Source organism: Capricornis sumatraensis, chromosome 2, assembly GCF_032405125.1.
Source record: "Capricornis sumatraensis isolate serow.1 chromosome 2, serow.2, whole genome shotgun sequence".
NCBI classification, from domain to species: domain Eukaryota; kingdom Metazoa; phylum Chordata; class Mammalia; order Artiodactyla; family Bovidae; genus Capricornis; species Capricornis sumatraensis.
Genome location: NC_091070.1, coordinates 43,368,162 through 43,384,882, shown reverse-complemented (window position 1 = coordinate 43,384,882; position 16,721 = coordinate 43,368,162). Strand labels below are relative to the sequence as shown.

The 16,721-nt window shown below is 38.1% G+C and overlaps 1 protein-coding gene across 1 annotated transcript in view; it reads right to left on the bottom strand.

The window, feature by feature from the left end:
* Window positions 1-1,009: 1,009 nt before the first annotated feature.
* AP4E1 (adaptor related protein complex 4 subunit epsilon 1) overlaps window positions 1,010-16,721 on the bottom strand; it is a 65,650-nt gene continuing 49,938 nt past the window's right edge. Inside the window, exons 16-20 of the mRNA XM_068965179.1 lie at window positions 10,808-11,066; window positions 7,902-8,456; window positions 6,684-6,874; window positions 2,588-2,745; window positions 1,010-1,704 (exon numbers count right to left, since the gene is read on the bottom strand). Of these exons, the coding sequence (XP_068821280.1) occupies window positions 1,544-1,704; window positions 2,588-2,745; window positions 6,684-6,874; window positions 7,902-8,456; window positions 10,808-11,066 (1,324 nt within the window). The 3' untranslated portion in view covers window positions 1,010-1,543. The remainder of the gene's footprint in view (window positions 1,705-2,587; window positions 2,746-6,683; window positions 6,875-7,901; window positions 8,457-10,807; window positions 11,067-16,721) is intronic.

Genomic DNA, 16,721 nt, shown 5'->3' with positions numbered 1-16,721 from the left:
GCTAAACACAAATAACTGGTGAAGTCTATCAGCTTTGGGGAATTCCCTATCAGCTATGACTAATAAGACAACCTAAAACCACAATTTCACACCCAGATGATAAACAGTACCAATTAACCAGAGTATTAACTACAATGACTTAAAACTATATTACCTGAATAGTTTCTACCATGAAGTATCAGAAAAAGTGAAATAATAAATATTTTCCACAGCACCATAAGGTTTTATAAAATACTCCGTTTTTAACATAAATGTATAATCATAAGATTCTGGGCTATCATTCATATTAGGCTTAACCTCTTTTTACTGATAACAGTTCTGACAGAGGTCATATAGGCACAACTGTAACATGAAAATCATATATTTTACTGAAGAATCTGTATGGTAAACTTAGACTATCACTCTTCTCATTGCGTCCATTGAGTACTAGTGGATTCAAAGGCCAGGAAAGATGGTTTTGCCATTTGTACTCTATTCACATATTTTAATGTGCCAAAAAATCTAAGTGGTAACTAAGATATTTGCCATAACTGAAAAGTCCTTTTATACCTGTTTACTTTAGTACTGTGTGCTCTTAACAGGTTTTGTTTCTAAATGGTAATATCATGTAAATGGCTCTGAGTTTTGAAAACAAGAATACGATGATTCACTTTGAATTTTAAAAATTAATGCAAGCGGAAAACAAATTTTGTAGCCAAATTGTTTGCAATGATGTGTATCAAGTTATAATAAAAACTCTGCCATAGATTGGTGGTGGTTTAGTCGCTAAATCATGTCCAACTCTTTGCGACCCCATGGACTGTAGCCCACCAGGCTCCTCTGTCCATGGGATTTTCCAGGCAAGAATACTGGAGTGGGTTGCCATTTCCTTCTCCAGGGGATCTCCCCAACCCAGGAATCAAACCCAGGTCTCCTGCATTGCAGGTAGATTCTTTACTGACTGAGCTTTGAGGGAAGTCCATCTACCATAGATTGGATTCCCCCAAAATCCAACGTGCTCATGGGTCTCCTGAAGTATTAGTATGTGCTGTGCCAACTTAGCTCAGTACTGATCTAAGCAAACATTATTGAAAGCAATGACTTGCTGACCAAAAAGCATATACTGCATTCCAAAGCCAAGTATGAATTCGATTTGGGATTAAGTCCATGTCTCCCCTCCATTAATGCAGAAAACTGAGACCTGGCTTTACTATAAATCAGCTTTAACACTAGAGTAATCTGCTATAAAATTATTTATAACAAAATAAATTATTTTCAGACCCTCTACAGTAAGTGATATATATAAATCATTAGCAGTTTATAACATTAGCTTAGGCCACTTTTTAAGGACCCAAACCTACTGTACAATCCTGAGTAAAAGGTTAGGGGTACAGTTTCTTGGGGATCTTTCTTGATCATGAACCATAAAGAAAACACATAAAACCACAACCTATAATAATCCCCATTTTCATTAGAAGTACCATTAATCCTTTTTACTTTGGTAGATAAGTTTATCTATGTAAACCATTTATTTTGATGGAGTAAAATATAAGCAGAGCTTTTGCTAGGATCCCTCCATCACTTTTTGACACTGATAAAGTAAATAGTCAGGAAGAGTAGAACAGGAGGATCTGAACCACAGGGCTAACATGTCACCATGAACTCGGAAATGCAGCAAGCAGGGGATGGATGGGAGCAGTTGACAGGCCAAGAGCCCTTCATTACCTACAACAAAACAAAATCAGAAATTCTTTAATACAAAAAGATTTCAAGAGACAGTTCTACAAAGAAGATATACAAATATCCAACAAGCATGTGAAAAGATACTCAACATCACTGATCATTAAGGAAATACAAATCAAAACTAAAATGACACACTACTTCATACCCGTTAAAACAGCAATTATCAAAATTCTACTTTGGGGTATATAACTAAAAGAACTGAAAGCAGGGGCTCAAACACAGATTATTTGTATATCCATATTCAAAGCAGCATTATTCAGAACAGCCAAAAGGTGGAAGCAAATCAAATGTCCATCAAAAGATTAACTGACAAATAAAATATGGTGTATTCATACAATGTGACTATATTTAGGCTTAAAAAAGGAAGGAAATTTTGACACATAACATGGATGAACCTTGAAGACATTAAAAGTGAAAGAAGCCAGTCACAAAAGGACGAATACTGTATGAGTCTACTTAGATGAGGTACCTAGTGTAGTCAAATTCATAGAGACAGAAAATAGGATGGTGGCTGCCAAGGGCTGCAGAGGAGAGGCAATGGAAAGTTAGTGCTTAATGGGTACAGTTTCAGTTAAGAAAGAGGAAAAGGTTCTGAAAATGATAGTGGTAATAGCTGCACAACAAAATGAAATATATTTAGTGCCACTCACCAATACACTTAATGATCAAAATGGTAAAATTATGCTATGTATACCTTACCACAGAAAAAAATTTCTTTAAATAAAGTCTGTACAACACACTTATCAAAAAGATGCTCATAACAGGATATACATCCCTAAGAAATCAGATACTTTTAAGAGTTTGCCTTCTGATTGTAAGAAAGGCCCCATAAACATAAGACTGCATTCTCAAAAACTCTACAAACCTATAATGTCAACAACATGAAGTCTTAGTTCCTGTTGCAGGGCCTTTAAGGTAGAATGCAGAGGAGCTTGAGATTCTGACATCTTTACATTTTGTTTCACATCATTTGCAAAGGATAACCAGAGTTTACCAAACTCTTCAGTTGAGATTTTTAATGGCCTGAAAATAATTGTGAAAATTAGATTTATGTCCATAAGAATGAAATGATTCTAAACAAATACATTTCAACTGATTCATGGGAATTAAAAAAAAAAATCATTACAAATCTAAATCCTATGAAATCTATGTTTTTTAAACCAGATATGATCAGAATGCTTACCAACATCCTCTAACTTGAAGACAATGCTGAAAACAGATGTTATTACAGAACAAATGTCTTTCCAATAAATCACCCAGTTCTTTTTCTGCGCATTAGTCATTACAATAAAATTTCACCAAATAATTTCATGAATCATTCAAATATAAAACTTTTCTTTCATGTATACTTTAGATTGGGGATTCCCAGGTGGCTCAGTGGGTAAAGAACCTGTCTGCAATGCCAGAGATGCCAGAGATATGGGTTCGATTCCTGGGTCGGGAAGATCCCCCGGAGAAGAGCACGGGAACCCACTCCAGTATTCTGGCCTGGAGAATTCCATAGACAGAGGAGTCTGGCGTGCTTCAGACCATGGGGTCACAAAGAGTCAAACATGAAGCAACTGAGCACACATACTTTAGATTTGGGGATGAGATACTCCATCAAAGTCATGTACAAAAGTATGAATACAAAGATCCATCACCTTAAGCAAACTGGACCAAGAGAAAGAATTTTAATCAATCCAGTTTTTAAATGGTTCAAGCAGCTAAAGATCAAATAGCTATCCCAGATAACACTGGGATATCTCTGGGGGGAATGGGAAATTTTTATATTTATTCTACTTATATTTTTCTATAACATTTAAATTCTTATAATAAGTACTGATTTTATAATTTAAAAAAATTTTTAAGATACATAGGATTTTACTCATAAGAACAGAATTGTTTCTGGCACGTATGCTGTGCTTCTTCAAGTTACTAATGTTCACCATGGGACATAACCTTCATAGTCACAGAATGTAAGTTTTTTGAAGGCTGGATTTTATCTTTTCAGCACCACAGGTAAAAATACATACTCTTTGACAGACTGATAAACATGTTCTTACTAAAAGACTTTGAAGAATGGGCAAAAGTTATAGATGGATACGGAAGGTTAAAAAATTTTTTTACAGATATTCATTGGTATTCTACATTCTTGCTTCAGGCATGCTTCATTTTAAAAAATGTTTGAGGGGGTTTCATGTTTGGGAACACATGTAAGAATTAAAGATTTTAAAATTAAATTTAAAAAAAATTATAAAAAAAAATGTTTGAACACAGTACAATATATTCATAATACTAAATGAGAGCAGAAGGGTTAAAAGATTGTTATCAACTATGTGGGTAGCACTGCACAATGCTAGTGCAATAACTAAATACTGTATGTCTAATAAAAGCTTAATAACTTTACTGGTCATAGCAAACACTCTCTTCCAACAACAAAAGAGGAGAATCTACACATGGACATCACCAGATGGCCAACACCGAAATCAGACTGATCATACTCTTTGTAGCCAAAGATGAAGAAGCTCTATACAGTCAACAAAAACAAGACCGGGAGCTGACTGTGGCTAAGATCATAAACTCCTTACTGCCAAATTCAGACTGAAATTGAAGAAAGTGAGGAAAACCACTAGACCATTCAGGTATGATCTAAATCAAATCCCTTATCATTATACAGTGGAAGTGAGAAATAGATTTAAGGGACTAGATCTGATAGACAGAGTGCCTGATGAACTATGGACGGAGGTTCATGACACTGTACAGGAGACAGGGATCAAGACCATTCCCAAGAAAAAGAAATGCAAAAAAGCAAAATGGCTGTCTGAGGAGGCCTTACAAATAGCTGTTAAAAGAAGAGAAGCAAAAAGCAAAGACAAGAAGGAAAGATATACCCACTTCAATGCAGAGTTCCAAAGAACACCAAGGAGAGAGAAGAAAGCCTTCCTCAATGATCAGTGCAAAGAAACAGAGGAAAATAATAGAATGGGAAAGACTAGAGATCTCTTCAAGGTGATTAGAGATACCAAAGGAACATTTCATGCAAAGAGGGGCTCAATAAAGGACAGAAATGGTATGGACCTAACAGAAGCAGAAGATATTAAGAAGAGGTGGCAAGAATACACAGAAGAACCGTACAAAAAAGATCTTCATGACCCAGATAATCACAATGGTATGATCACTCACCTAGAGCCAGACATCCGGGAATGTGAAGTCAAGTGGGCCTTAGGAAGCATCACTATGAACAAAGTTAGTGGAGTGATGGAATTCCAGTTGAGCTATTTCAAATCCTAAAAGATGATGCTGTGAAAGTGCTGTACTCAATATGCCAGCAAATTTGGAAAACTCAGCAGTGGCCACAGGACTGGAAAAGGTCAGTTTTCATTCCAATCCCAAAGAAAGGGAATGCCAAAGAATGCTTAAACTACCACACAATTGCACTTATCTCACACGCTAGTAAAGTAATGCTCAAAATTCTCCAAGCCAGACTTCAGCAATACATGAACCGTGAACTTCCAGATGTTCAAGCTGGTTTTAGAAAAGGCAGAGGAACCAGAGATCAAATTGCCAACATCCATTGGATCACTGAAAAAGCAAGAGAGTTCTAGAAAAACATCTATTTCTGCTTTATTGATTATGCTAAACCCTTTGACTGGGTGGATCACAATCAACTGTGGAAAATTCTGAAAGAGATGGGAATACCAGACCACCTGACCTGCCTCTTGAGAGATCTGTATCCAGGTCAGGAAGCAACAGTTAGAACTGAACATGGAACAACAGACTGGTTCCAAATTGGGAAAGGAGTACATCAAGGCTGTATATTGTCACCCTGCTTATTTAACTTATATGCAGAATACATCATGAGAAATGCTGGGCTGGATGAAGATTGCCGGGAGAAATATCAATAACCTCAGATATGCAGATGACACCACCCTTATGGCAGAAAGTGAAGAAGAACTAACGAGCCTCTTGATGAAAGTAAAAGAGGACAGTGAAAAAGTTGGGTTAAAGCTCAACACTCAGAAAACTAACATCATAGCATCCAGTCCCATCACTTCATGGCAAATAGATGGGGAAACAGTGGAAACAGTGTCAGACTTTATCTTTTTGGGCTCCAAAATCACTGCAAATGGTGACTGCAGCCAAGAAATTAAAAGATGCATACTCCTTGGAAGGAAAGTTATGACCAACCTAGACAGCATATTAAAAAGCAGAGACATTACTTTGGCAACAAAGGTCCATCTAGTCAAAGCTATGATTTTTCCAACAGTCACATACGGATGTGAGAGTTGGACTATAAAGAAAGCTGAGCGCCGAAGAATTGATGCTTTTCAACTGTGGTGTTGGACAAGACTCTTTAGAGTCCCTTGGAAAGCAAGGAGATCCAACCAGTCCATCCTAAAGGAGATCAGTCTTGGGTGTTCACTGGAAGGACTGATGAAGCTGAAACTCCAATACTTTGGCCATCTGATGCAAAAAACTAACTCATTTGAAAAGACCGTGATGCTGAGAAAGATTGAAGGCGAGTAAAGGGACAACAGAGGATGAGATGGTTGGATGGCATCACTGACTCAATGGGCATGAGTTTGAGTAAACTCCAGGAGCTGGTGATGGACAGGGAGGCCTGGTGTGCGGCAGTCCATGTGGTCGCAAAGAGTTGGACATGACTGAGCGACTGAATTGAACTGAAACATTAACATTAGTTTCTCTCAGAAGTTTTCCATAGGTTGGCCAACCCCAACCTATACAGGGTCCCCCACACTATAATCATCTATCACACCATTTACTTCCTGTTCATAGCACAATTCAGTTATACATGCATTTGTATGACTGTTCAATATCTCTTCCTAGAATGAACCCTCTCCTCCCTTTGTGCTGTTATACTCCCTAGCACCTAGTACAGTGCTCTGTCCAGAGAAGAGCCTAGTAAATACTTGCTGAATGAATGAACAACTTGAATTAATATTCAAAAAAATATTTACCTAATGAAATCTAACAGTGATAAGTTTACTGAAAATTCAAGCTGAACAGAGTGAGTATCCATCACTTGATAAGTTATAAAACCAGACAGATTTCCTTCTGTAAAAGGTTTTTCCATCTGTACACTGTATTGAAAATTTTTGGTGCCTTCTGCTTCTATTATGGGCAAACAGCATCCAGGTTGCTCAGTGATCTGTAAATAAAAGTAAAGTAAGTACTGAAGAAAGTATCAATATAGACTTTCAAATGAATACCAATATTCTATTTAACTGAAGTGGTACAAAAGCATATTATAGTGAGATATTAATAACAAGCCACAACACAAGGATGACTGACAACTTCACCTGAGAAAAATTCACTAGCATAGATAATTAAGAAATAATAACACATAGGTCAGAATTATGTAACAAACAGCATTACAATGAAAATGTCTGTGTGGTTTAACAACCAAAAAAAACAAAACAAAACAAAATAAAACAGTCCTGTGGCTCTCAATCCTAACTAGCAGCAGGTTTTTAAAGCTAGGAGAATTTAAAGAAAAAAAAAAGCAAAACAGGTTTATCTTTCCCTCTCATTCTCTACCCTTACTCAAATCAAGTTCTGGTGGTAAAGCTCAGACAACTGAATTGGGTTTTGGTTTGTGTTTTTAGGTTTTTAGAATTAGGTGATTCTAATGCATACCTATGGGCTTCTCTGGTGGCTCAGCAGTAAAGAATCCACCTACAATGAGGGAGCTGCAGGAGACGTGGGTTTGATCTCTAGGTCAGGAAGATGCCCTGGAGAAGGGCATGGCAACCCACTTCAGTATTCTTGCCTGGAGAATCCCAGGGACAGGGGAGCAGGGCAGGCAACAGTCCATAGGGTCGCAAAGAGTCAGACACAACTGAAGCGACTTAACATAGCACGGCAACACAATGCACACATCTACTGTTAGGAATTTCTGCCAGGTCAGGCCCGGGTAATATCCCACTCACTGCATTCTAACTCATAAAAGAAACTGGATCAGTTTTCTCAGTCTTCTCCAATACAATCTTTATTATGTTCCCTGTCTCTTTTGAATGATTTGTCCCACTTAAATCTGTCACACCTTTCACTGTTTTTGCTAAAGAAGAAAAAACGATGTGGGAGAAATTTATAAGCCATCAGAAGAGTCAACAGTAGAAACACTAAGGAAGCACTGTCCATTTAAGGCATAAATAATAAACCATTGATTGTCTTACCTTGAAATTTTCTGCAGGAGGAATTTCTAAGTTAGCACTTTTCAGTTCCAAACCACTCTTATTAAAAACTGACCAGACCACCAACAAACAATCATCTTTCCAAATTTTGTAAGAAGACAGAGATATGGCTTCATTATTACAGACCTCCATAAGATCTGAATGTACGTGTTCAGTAGTTTCTTCCAACAAAGAAGCTAAAGAGATTTCATTGGCAACTGAGGCTGGAGTGGCTTGAGGAGGGTGAAAAACTTCCATGTTGTTATCAGCAAACAAAGAGGGTGTAGACAGCCTGCAATGTGAGATTTTCTCAACCAAGGGCAGTTCTGTCAGCGACTCAGAATCCAAAAGTTCTGAACTGAGAGAAAATTTCTTTAATTCTTTGTCTCCTCTATCCTGCAAATTATCCAAACAATAATCTTCTTCATAAGTCACATTTGATGAAGAACTAAAGGAAGAATGGATTATATTTTGATCAGTGGTTGTTTCCTCACTTTTGGTTTCTTTGATTTTTGATTTCCTTCTAAACTTGTGAGAAATGGTATCAGCTTTTCCGAGCTGCAAAGATAAAACATAATAATACAAAAAGAAACCATTCTACTATGTCATGAGTCAAACTTTTTTTAAATCATTTCAAATGAACAATGTACTAACTAGCTAAGGTTCTACCTATTAGAGATGGATAAAATGTTAAGCCCTAAAATTCTGACAGCTACATAACTCTGAACTATTAGGCTAAACCTACTTCTCATTAAAAACACATAAAATCAGAAAAAGAAATAAGGTCAAGAAGTCAACAATGAACAATTCTAAATCTTATTAGACTTCAGAATGCTAGAGTACAGAATTGCACAAATTAAAAACAGTGAGAAAATTAGCAATTTTTTGTTTCCAGAGTTGTCCTGTAGAAGCTAAAATACCCTTAAACATAGGGATGGCTCAAACTTTGGTTCAGTAATCTATAATAGTCCTATTTTTATGAACTGTGAGTCAATAAACAGGGAAGAAAAACTGACTTTACCTTAATAATCAACTAGAACTGGCTAAGAAGAACTCACAGAAGGAAAGAATTCTAAAAGTAACTAGTGAAATACGTTACAGACTCAGGGGATGGGAACAGCAAATTTGCTATTCTTGAGCTAAGCCTCCCAAGGAAATGGCTGCGAATTCATGCAAGAAGAGTGATGGCTCAAGCGCCCTCTTGCTTCACAAAGAGATGACTGGATGGCATCACCAATGCAATGGACATAAATTTGGGCAAACTTTGGGAGATGGTGAGGGACAGAGAGGCCTAGAATGCTATAGTCCATGGGGTTGCAAAGAGTCAGACACAACTGAGCAACTGAACAACATTATTACATGTATTATTAAAAAATAATACATGCTAATTTGCTTCCCTCCTTTCTGCATGATGCCATCTGAGTTATAACATAGTTCCTCACATAATTCAGGGCCCCCCGAAACAAGGAAATACACTCTTTTTACACTCTTTTTTTCCAACTAATCTAGTGACAGCTGAAGAAAAAAGAAAAGTGTGAGGGGTAATGCAGAAAGGATTTAACCTAACTTAAATAGAAAAACACCCTACTTAAATTTCTTATTTTGAGCCCACCAAATAAAAAAGAAAAGTCTAATTAATTTATCACCCTGAATGTTCTTCTGAGAAATACTCTGAAAGCTATGCACTTTGTTGAGAAGGTAGAAATCCTTCAACACCAGGAAAAAGGCTCACCAATCAGGGCTTCATAAGCCTTGGAGCACCCTGACCCTGATGTTCTCTGACCACTGAGAACTTGCCCTATTAGTGACAGATCATTCAATGGAAACTTCACCACAGCCGGCTGGAACAGCTCACGGACTCAAGATCAGTGACTCTGCTGCTGAACTATACATGCTGAGACAACATTAAGGTACATTAATTACCTATTAATACTTTTAGGATGAATTCAATTCACTTTTTCTGATTATCAAGTCTGACAAAAAATAATCTCTGGAAAAGAAAGAGATACAGGCAAAGAATGTAGCCTAGAGACTTGACTAGTGTTGACAGAGATGGAGGGAAAATTCCACCAAGGGAGATGAAGGATGAAAAAAACTGTGATATAAAACTGAAGAAAATATGGCTCTAATCATAATTTTGCACTAGGTGGGATCATCTGCCCACCAAATGGAAAATTACATATGGAATACACAGACAGTCAAAAATAGCACCTGTCCTTCACTCCACAGTTTATTCTTTTACTAAGAGAATAATATATCATCATAAAAAGTTTTGTAAATCATCATAATCAAAATTTCTGAATATAATTATCACTTTTGTGTAATTACTTTCAAACTCAATACACTTTTAACAGTTACAAGCAATATAAAAAATTAATATTCTAGGGTTTTTTGCTTGATATATGTAAGTATTTTTTAATTTTACAATGTAGTATTTGTCATTTTTAATGACAAAGTCATATTCAGTGCTAATATAATTTATGTACCCATTCTCTTAAGACATCTAAATTGATTCCTATTTTTCACTATTAAAAATAACTATTTTAAGAAGTACTTTTTCCACAGACACATCAATATTGTTGAACTATTACCATTTTTAATTTCCAAAAAGTCCTCTTTCCAGTGAGGCCTGTCCTTTCCACCAATGCGGGTGATAATACACATGGTCATATTTGCAACTTAATCTGGACTCTGACCCTTTCTCTGACTAAAGAGAACACCTGACTAAAGCTGAACCAGTAAGATTTTCTCCTTCAGGAATATAAAAGGTATGTCACTGATGGCTCTGGAGCTGCGGGAGCCATTCCCACAATGTGTATAGATTAACAGTCATGACCTTTTGTAGAGCCAGTTTTTTTGTTCAAAACAGGGGACATAAGATTCTCAGAGGAATATAACTGACTACTTACCAAATTGATTGTACTTTCTGATCCTAGCCCAACAAACAATGATGATGCCAGCAGCTGCTTTTCTTTCTCCTCTTTAGATTGGATAAGGACTTGAGACGGATCCTTTTTTGCTACAGTTTGATCTACATTCTCCATCATTATACTCTCCTGAGGAACTGGCGGAGCTTCTGTTTCATCACCAGTTTTGCTTTCCTTTTTGGGAAGATAGCCTTCTTTCCCCCACAGTTTCTTTATACCTTCCAGCTTCAAACCATTTGTCCTAAGGAGATTGATAATGAAATCAAGTCAGTTTAAATAACTGCTAAACAGTTACCTTCACGAGGCATTTTTTAAAAAACACATCTTTGTTGTTATCTTTTAGAAATAGCTTTCAGATTATATTCTATATGCCAGAAATAAAATTGAGATCTGCAGTTTTTATTTTAGTTAAAGCCAACCTTCCCCTACCCTCCAGCCAAAATATTTAATGCAACAGAACTCAAGGCTTAGTTTACAATTTCAGATCATTTAATTTTCATTTAATTGTTTGAGTAAGATGTCCAAAAACAGAAATACTATAAATCAGTTCCTTTCAATGTATGGACTTTTCAAAATTATCCTTATTTCTGATGGGTTAGAGATTAGAAATGACATAGTTTCATAGCTATAATCACTTAATGAAGGAATTAACACTCTATAAATTCACTACATAAAATCCTGTGGAAAGCAAAAAAAAAAAAATTCATTCAAATCTACTCCTATGTGTAAATTTACCTTTAATCCAAAAGGTTTTCTTAATGTGAACACAATCTACATTTTCACCTATTATTGCTGTTGTTTAGTCACTAAGTCGTGTCCAGCTCTTTTGAGACCCGGTAGACTGTAGCCCGCCCAGCTCCTCTGTCCATGGGATTTCTCAGGTAAGAACAATGGAGTGGTTGCCATTTCCTTCTCCAGGGTTCTTCCTGACCCACGGATTGAACCCACATTCCTGCATTGGCAGGCAGATTCTTTACCACTGAACCACCAAAAAAGCCCCATTAACTACTATAATGTACATTAATAAAAATGCATGAGGTTTGATCTATAAAAGAAAAAAGTATTAATGATACTTTTGGAAAAAGCATGAATGTTAGGAGTTGATACCTGAAGTGAAGAAGAATAAAGCAGTGATTAGGATTAAGACTCATCTACTGTTGTCCCAAAAGCTACAGCTGCATATCATACATAAATGCAGGCTCAAACAACCAAAGACTGCCTCTATTGTTTTCATTTAAGAACCATGTGTCCTTGGCACTGACTCATGTAAGTATCTCTGCCATGATCTAAAACTGCATTTTTAAAATTTGTGCTACAAGATAGGCAGATCATGAAATGACTCTAAAATAAGATTTCAGAAATATCTGTACTGATTGTTATTCTACTTCATGATTTGTTGGAATCACGGTCAGTTTGATTTTCTGTAATATGCCAGAAACAAAAAAAGATCATTATACTTCATACTGAGTGGAAAACTAATGCTATTAAGTACCAATTGTCTAAAAGAAAGTCTAATGGTAATAAAGAACGCCCTACAGGAAATCAGTCCATTCAACAAATTTTATTGTTAAATGTTCTGTTATAAATATCTTCATTTCTCTCTTTCAGGTATCACAGAGTTTTCTTAAAAGTTAAAAGACAAACAAAATCCTGTTATTTATCTATCAAACCTTTCAGAAGAAAACTGGTTGATCTTGTGTGAGCAGATAAAAAAGTCATCACGGGAGCCACTAAAATGACCCTAGCATCTCTAGGATGCTCAACAGCAACAACAAGGGATTCATGAATCCCCCAGGAGAATGACAGTGTTTCTGTAACCTTGTTTACCAAAATATATCCTTTAATTATTAAGGGATAGTTAAAAAAAAAAAAAGAGCAACTCTCCAAATGATTCAAATATTAGTTTAATAAAAAAAAAGAAAAGTAAGTGTAGTAGATCCTGGGATGTTCCATCCAGATCCCCCTTCAATGAAGGAGTCACTGATGCAGCTGCTGGGGGTGTAGAACCCTTAGGGATTTGCCTCAGTTACAGAGTCACATGAGTTGCAGAACATGCCCTTTTCCCAGGCCACCCACATCCAATAATTAAGGAACAGACATATAGAGTCCTGGCCACCCATTTCACCCAACTCAGGACAGCTCTGATGGGCCATTCTAGCTCCAGAGCTTCCAAGGGAGTTGGCAGACACTGTTGTTAGCAACAACAACATTGATTGCAGACTTCTTCTTCTGCCCAACCCTCTTCTTTTCCCTCCCTTCCACAGTTGATGATGCCAAGGACTCTCCTTAATATTTTGCATTAAATTCCATCTCCAAACACACTTCCCAGTGAATTCAACTCACAATAACCAGCAAAAATGAGAAAGAGAAGGAACATGGAGCCTGCATTGTTGTCGTTGAGTAGCTAAGTTGTGTCCAACTCTTTGTGGCCCCATGAACTGCAGCATGCTAGGCTTTCCTGTGCTTCATTATCTTCTGCAGTCTGATCAAACTCATGGCCATTGGGTCACTGATGCCATCCAACTATCTCATCCTCTGTAACAGGCACACACGTCTATCAGTTCAGTTCAGTTCAGTTCAGACGCTCAGTCGTGTCTGACTCTTTGCGACCCCATGAATCACAGCACGCCAGGCCTCCCTGTCCGTCACCAACTCCCAGAGTTCACTCAAACTATGTCCATCGAGTTGGTGATGCCATCCAGCCATCTCATCCTCTGTCGTCCCCTTCTCCTACTGCCCCCAATCCCTCCCAGCATCAGAGTCTTTTCCATTGAGTGAACTCTTCACATAAGGTGGCCAAAGTATTGGAGTTTCAGCTTTAGCATCATTCCAAAGAACACTCAGGGCTGATCTCCTTTAGAATGGACTGGTTGGATCTCCTTGCAGTCCAAGGGACCCTCAAGAGTCTTCCCCAACACCACAGTTCAAATGCATCAATTCTTCTGCACTCAGCTTTCTTCACAGTCCAATTCTCACATCCATACATGACTACTGGAAAAACCATAGCCTTGACTAGACGGACCTTTGTTAGCAAAGTAATGTCTCTGCTTTTTAATATGCTATCTAGGTTGGTCGTAACTATCCTTCCAAGGGGTAAGCGTCTTTTAATTTCATGGCTGCAATCACCATCTGCAGTGATTTTGGAGCCCAAAAAGATAAAGTCTGACACTGTTTCCACTGTTTCCCCATCTATTTCCCATGAAGTGATGGGACCAGATGCCATGATCTTAATTTTCTGAATGTTGAGCTTTAAGCCAACCTTTTCACTCTCCTCTTTCACTTTCATCAAGAGGCTTTTTAGTTCCTCTTCACTTTCTGCCATAAGGGTGGTGTCATCTGCATATCTAAGATTACTGATATTTTTCCTGGCAGTCTTGATTCCAGCTTGTGCTTCTTCCAGCCCAGCATTTCTCATGATGTACTCTGCATAGAAGTTAAATAAGCAGGGTGACAATATACAGCCTTGATGTACTCCTTTTCCTATTTGGAACCAGTCTGTTGTTCCATGTTCAGTTCTAACTGTTGCTTCCTGACCTGGATACAGATCTCTCAAGAGGCAGGTCAGGTGGTCTGGTATTCCCATCTCTTTCAGAATTTTCCACAGTTGATTGTGATCCACAGAGTCAAAGGCTTTTGCATAGTCAATAAAGCAGAAATAGATGTTTTTCTAGAACTCTCTTGCGTTTTAGATGATCCAGCAGATGTTGGCAATTTGATCTTTGGTTTTCTAGAACCAGCTTGAACATCTGGAAGTTCACGGTTCATGTATTGCTGAAGCCTGGCTTGGAGAATTTTGAGCATTACTTTGCTAGCGTGTGAGATAACTGTGATCATGTGGTAGTTTGAGCATTCTTTGGCATTGCCCTTCTTTGGGGTTGGAATGAAAACTGACCTTTTTCAGTCCTGTGGCCACTGCTGAGTTTTCCAAATTTGCTGACATATTGAGTGCAACACTTTCACAGCATCATCTTTCAGGATTTGAAACAGCTCAACTGGAATTCCCTCACCTCCACTAGCTTTGTTCGTAGTGATGCTTCCTAAGGCCCACTTGACTTCACATTCCAAGATGTCTGGCTCTAGGTGAGTGATCACACCATCGTGATTATCTGGGTCGTGAAGATCTTTTTTGTACGGTTCTTCTGTGTATTCTTGCCACCTCTTCTTAATATCTTCTGCTTCTGTTAGGTCCATACCATTTCTGTCCTTTATCGAGCCCATCTTTGCATGAAATGTTCCCTTGGTATCTCTGATTTTCTTGAAGAGATCTCTTGTCTTTCCCATTCTGTTGTTTTCCTCTATTTCTTTGCACTGATCACTGAGGAAGGCTTTCTTATCTCTTCTTGCTATTCTTTGGGACTCTGCATTCAGATGCTTATATCTTTCCTTTTCTCCTTTGCTTTTCACCTCTCTTCTTTTCACAGCTATTTGTAAGGCCTCCCCAGACAGCCATTTTGCTTTTTTGCATTTCTTTTCCATGGGGATGGTCTTGATCCCTGTCTCCTGTACAATGTCACGAACCTCTGTCCTTAGTTCATCAGGCACTCTATCGATCAGATCAAGTCCCTTAAATCTATTTCTCATTTACACTATATAATCATAAGGGATTTGATTTAGGTCATGCCTGAATGATCTAGTGGTTTTCCCTACTTTCTTCAATTTAAGTCTGAATTTGGCAATAAGGAGTTCATGATCTGAGCCACAGAAATTTTCACTATCACACATTACATATAGAAAGTCTAAATAGGAAGTATATAAGAGCAGCACAAAGCCATTTCACACACAAAATATGCTTCTTTCTGACATGAAACATTGTAAAAAAATTTTAAACATGAGTCATCTTTGCCTGGACTTTGACAATAATAATGTTAATATAATACATGGTATACCTTTGTGCTATTTTTAATGAGGCCATGCAAACACAGATGTAAATTATGGCCAAACAATCTTCAAAACTGCTGCCTGCCAGGCTCCTCTGTCCATGGAATTCTCCAGGCAAGAATACCGGAGTGGGTAGCTGTTGCCTTCTTCAGGTGATCTTCTCAACCCAGGGATCAAATCCAGGTCTCTCACACTGCAGCTGGATCCTTTACAATCTGAGCCACCAGTGAAGCCCAATGAAGCAATCTTCAGAAGGGGCTTCCCTGGTACCTCAGCTGGTAAAGAATCCGCCTGCAATGCAGGAGACCCCGGTTTGATTCCTGGGTCAGAAAGATCTGCAGAAGAAGGAACAGGCTACCCACTCCAGTATTCTTGGGCTTCCCTGGTGGCTCAGCTGGTAATGAATACGCCTGCAATGTGGAAGACCTGGGTTCGATCCTTGGTTTGGGAAAATCCCCTGGAGAAGGGAAAGGCTACCCACTCCAGTATTCTGGCCTGGAGAATTCCATGGACTGTATAGTTCATGGGGTCAAAAAGAGCTGGACACAACTGAGCGACTTTCACTCACTCACTCAACATTCAAAGATTGGGAATATACTTTGAGCTCCAGAAATTCCCATTTGAGCTAGGGTGCTGCTTTACAATAGGACTTAAGGTAAGAAATTCTAAATTGGCTTGCTATACTTTATTCTGGTTCAGACGGTAAAGCGTCTGCCTACAATGCGGGAGACCCGGGTTCAATCCCTGGGTCGGGAAGATCTCATGGAGAAGGAAATGGCAACCCACTCCAGCATTCTTGCCTGGAAAATCCCATGGACAGTGGAATCTGGTAGGCTATAGTCCATGGGGTCGCAAAGAGTCGGACACAACTGAGCTACTTCACTTTCACTTCACTTTATTCTCAGCTTGCCAGAGACTGAAAAAGAACCATCATCTCCTCTCTAAAGCTGATGCACCTTGCCAATTACCACACAGGTTCCTAATCTGAAATAATGTGTGAGCTGTGGTCCTTTTTAGA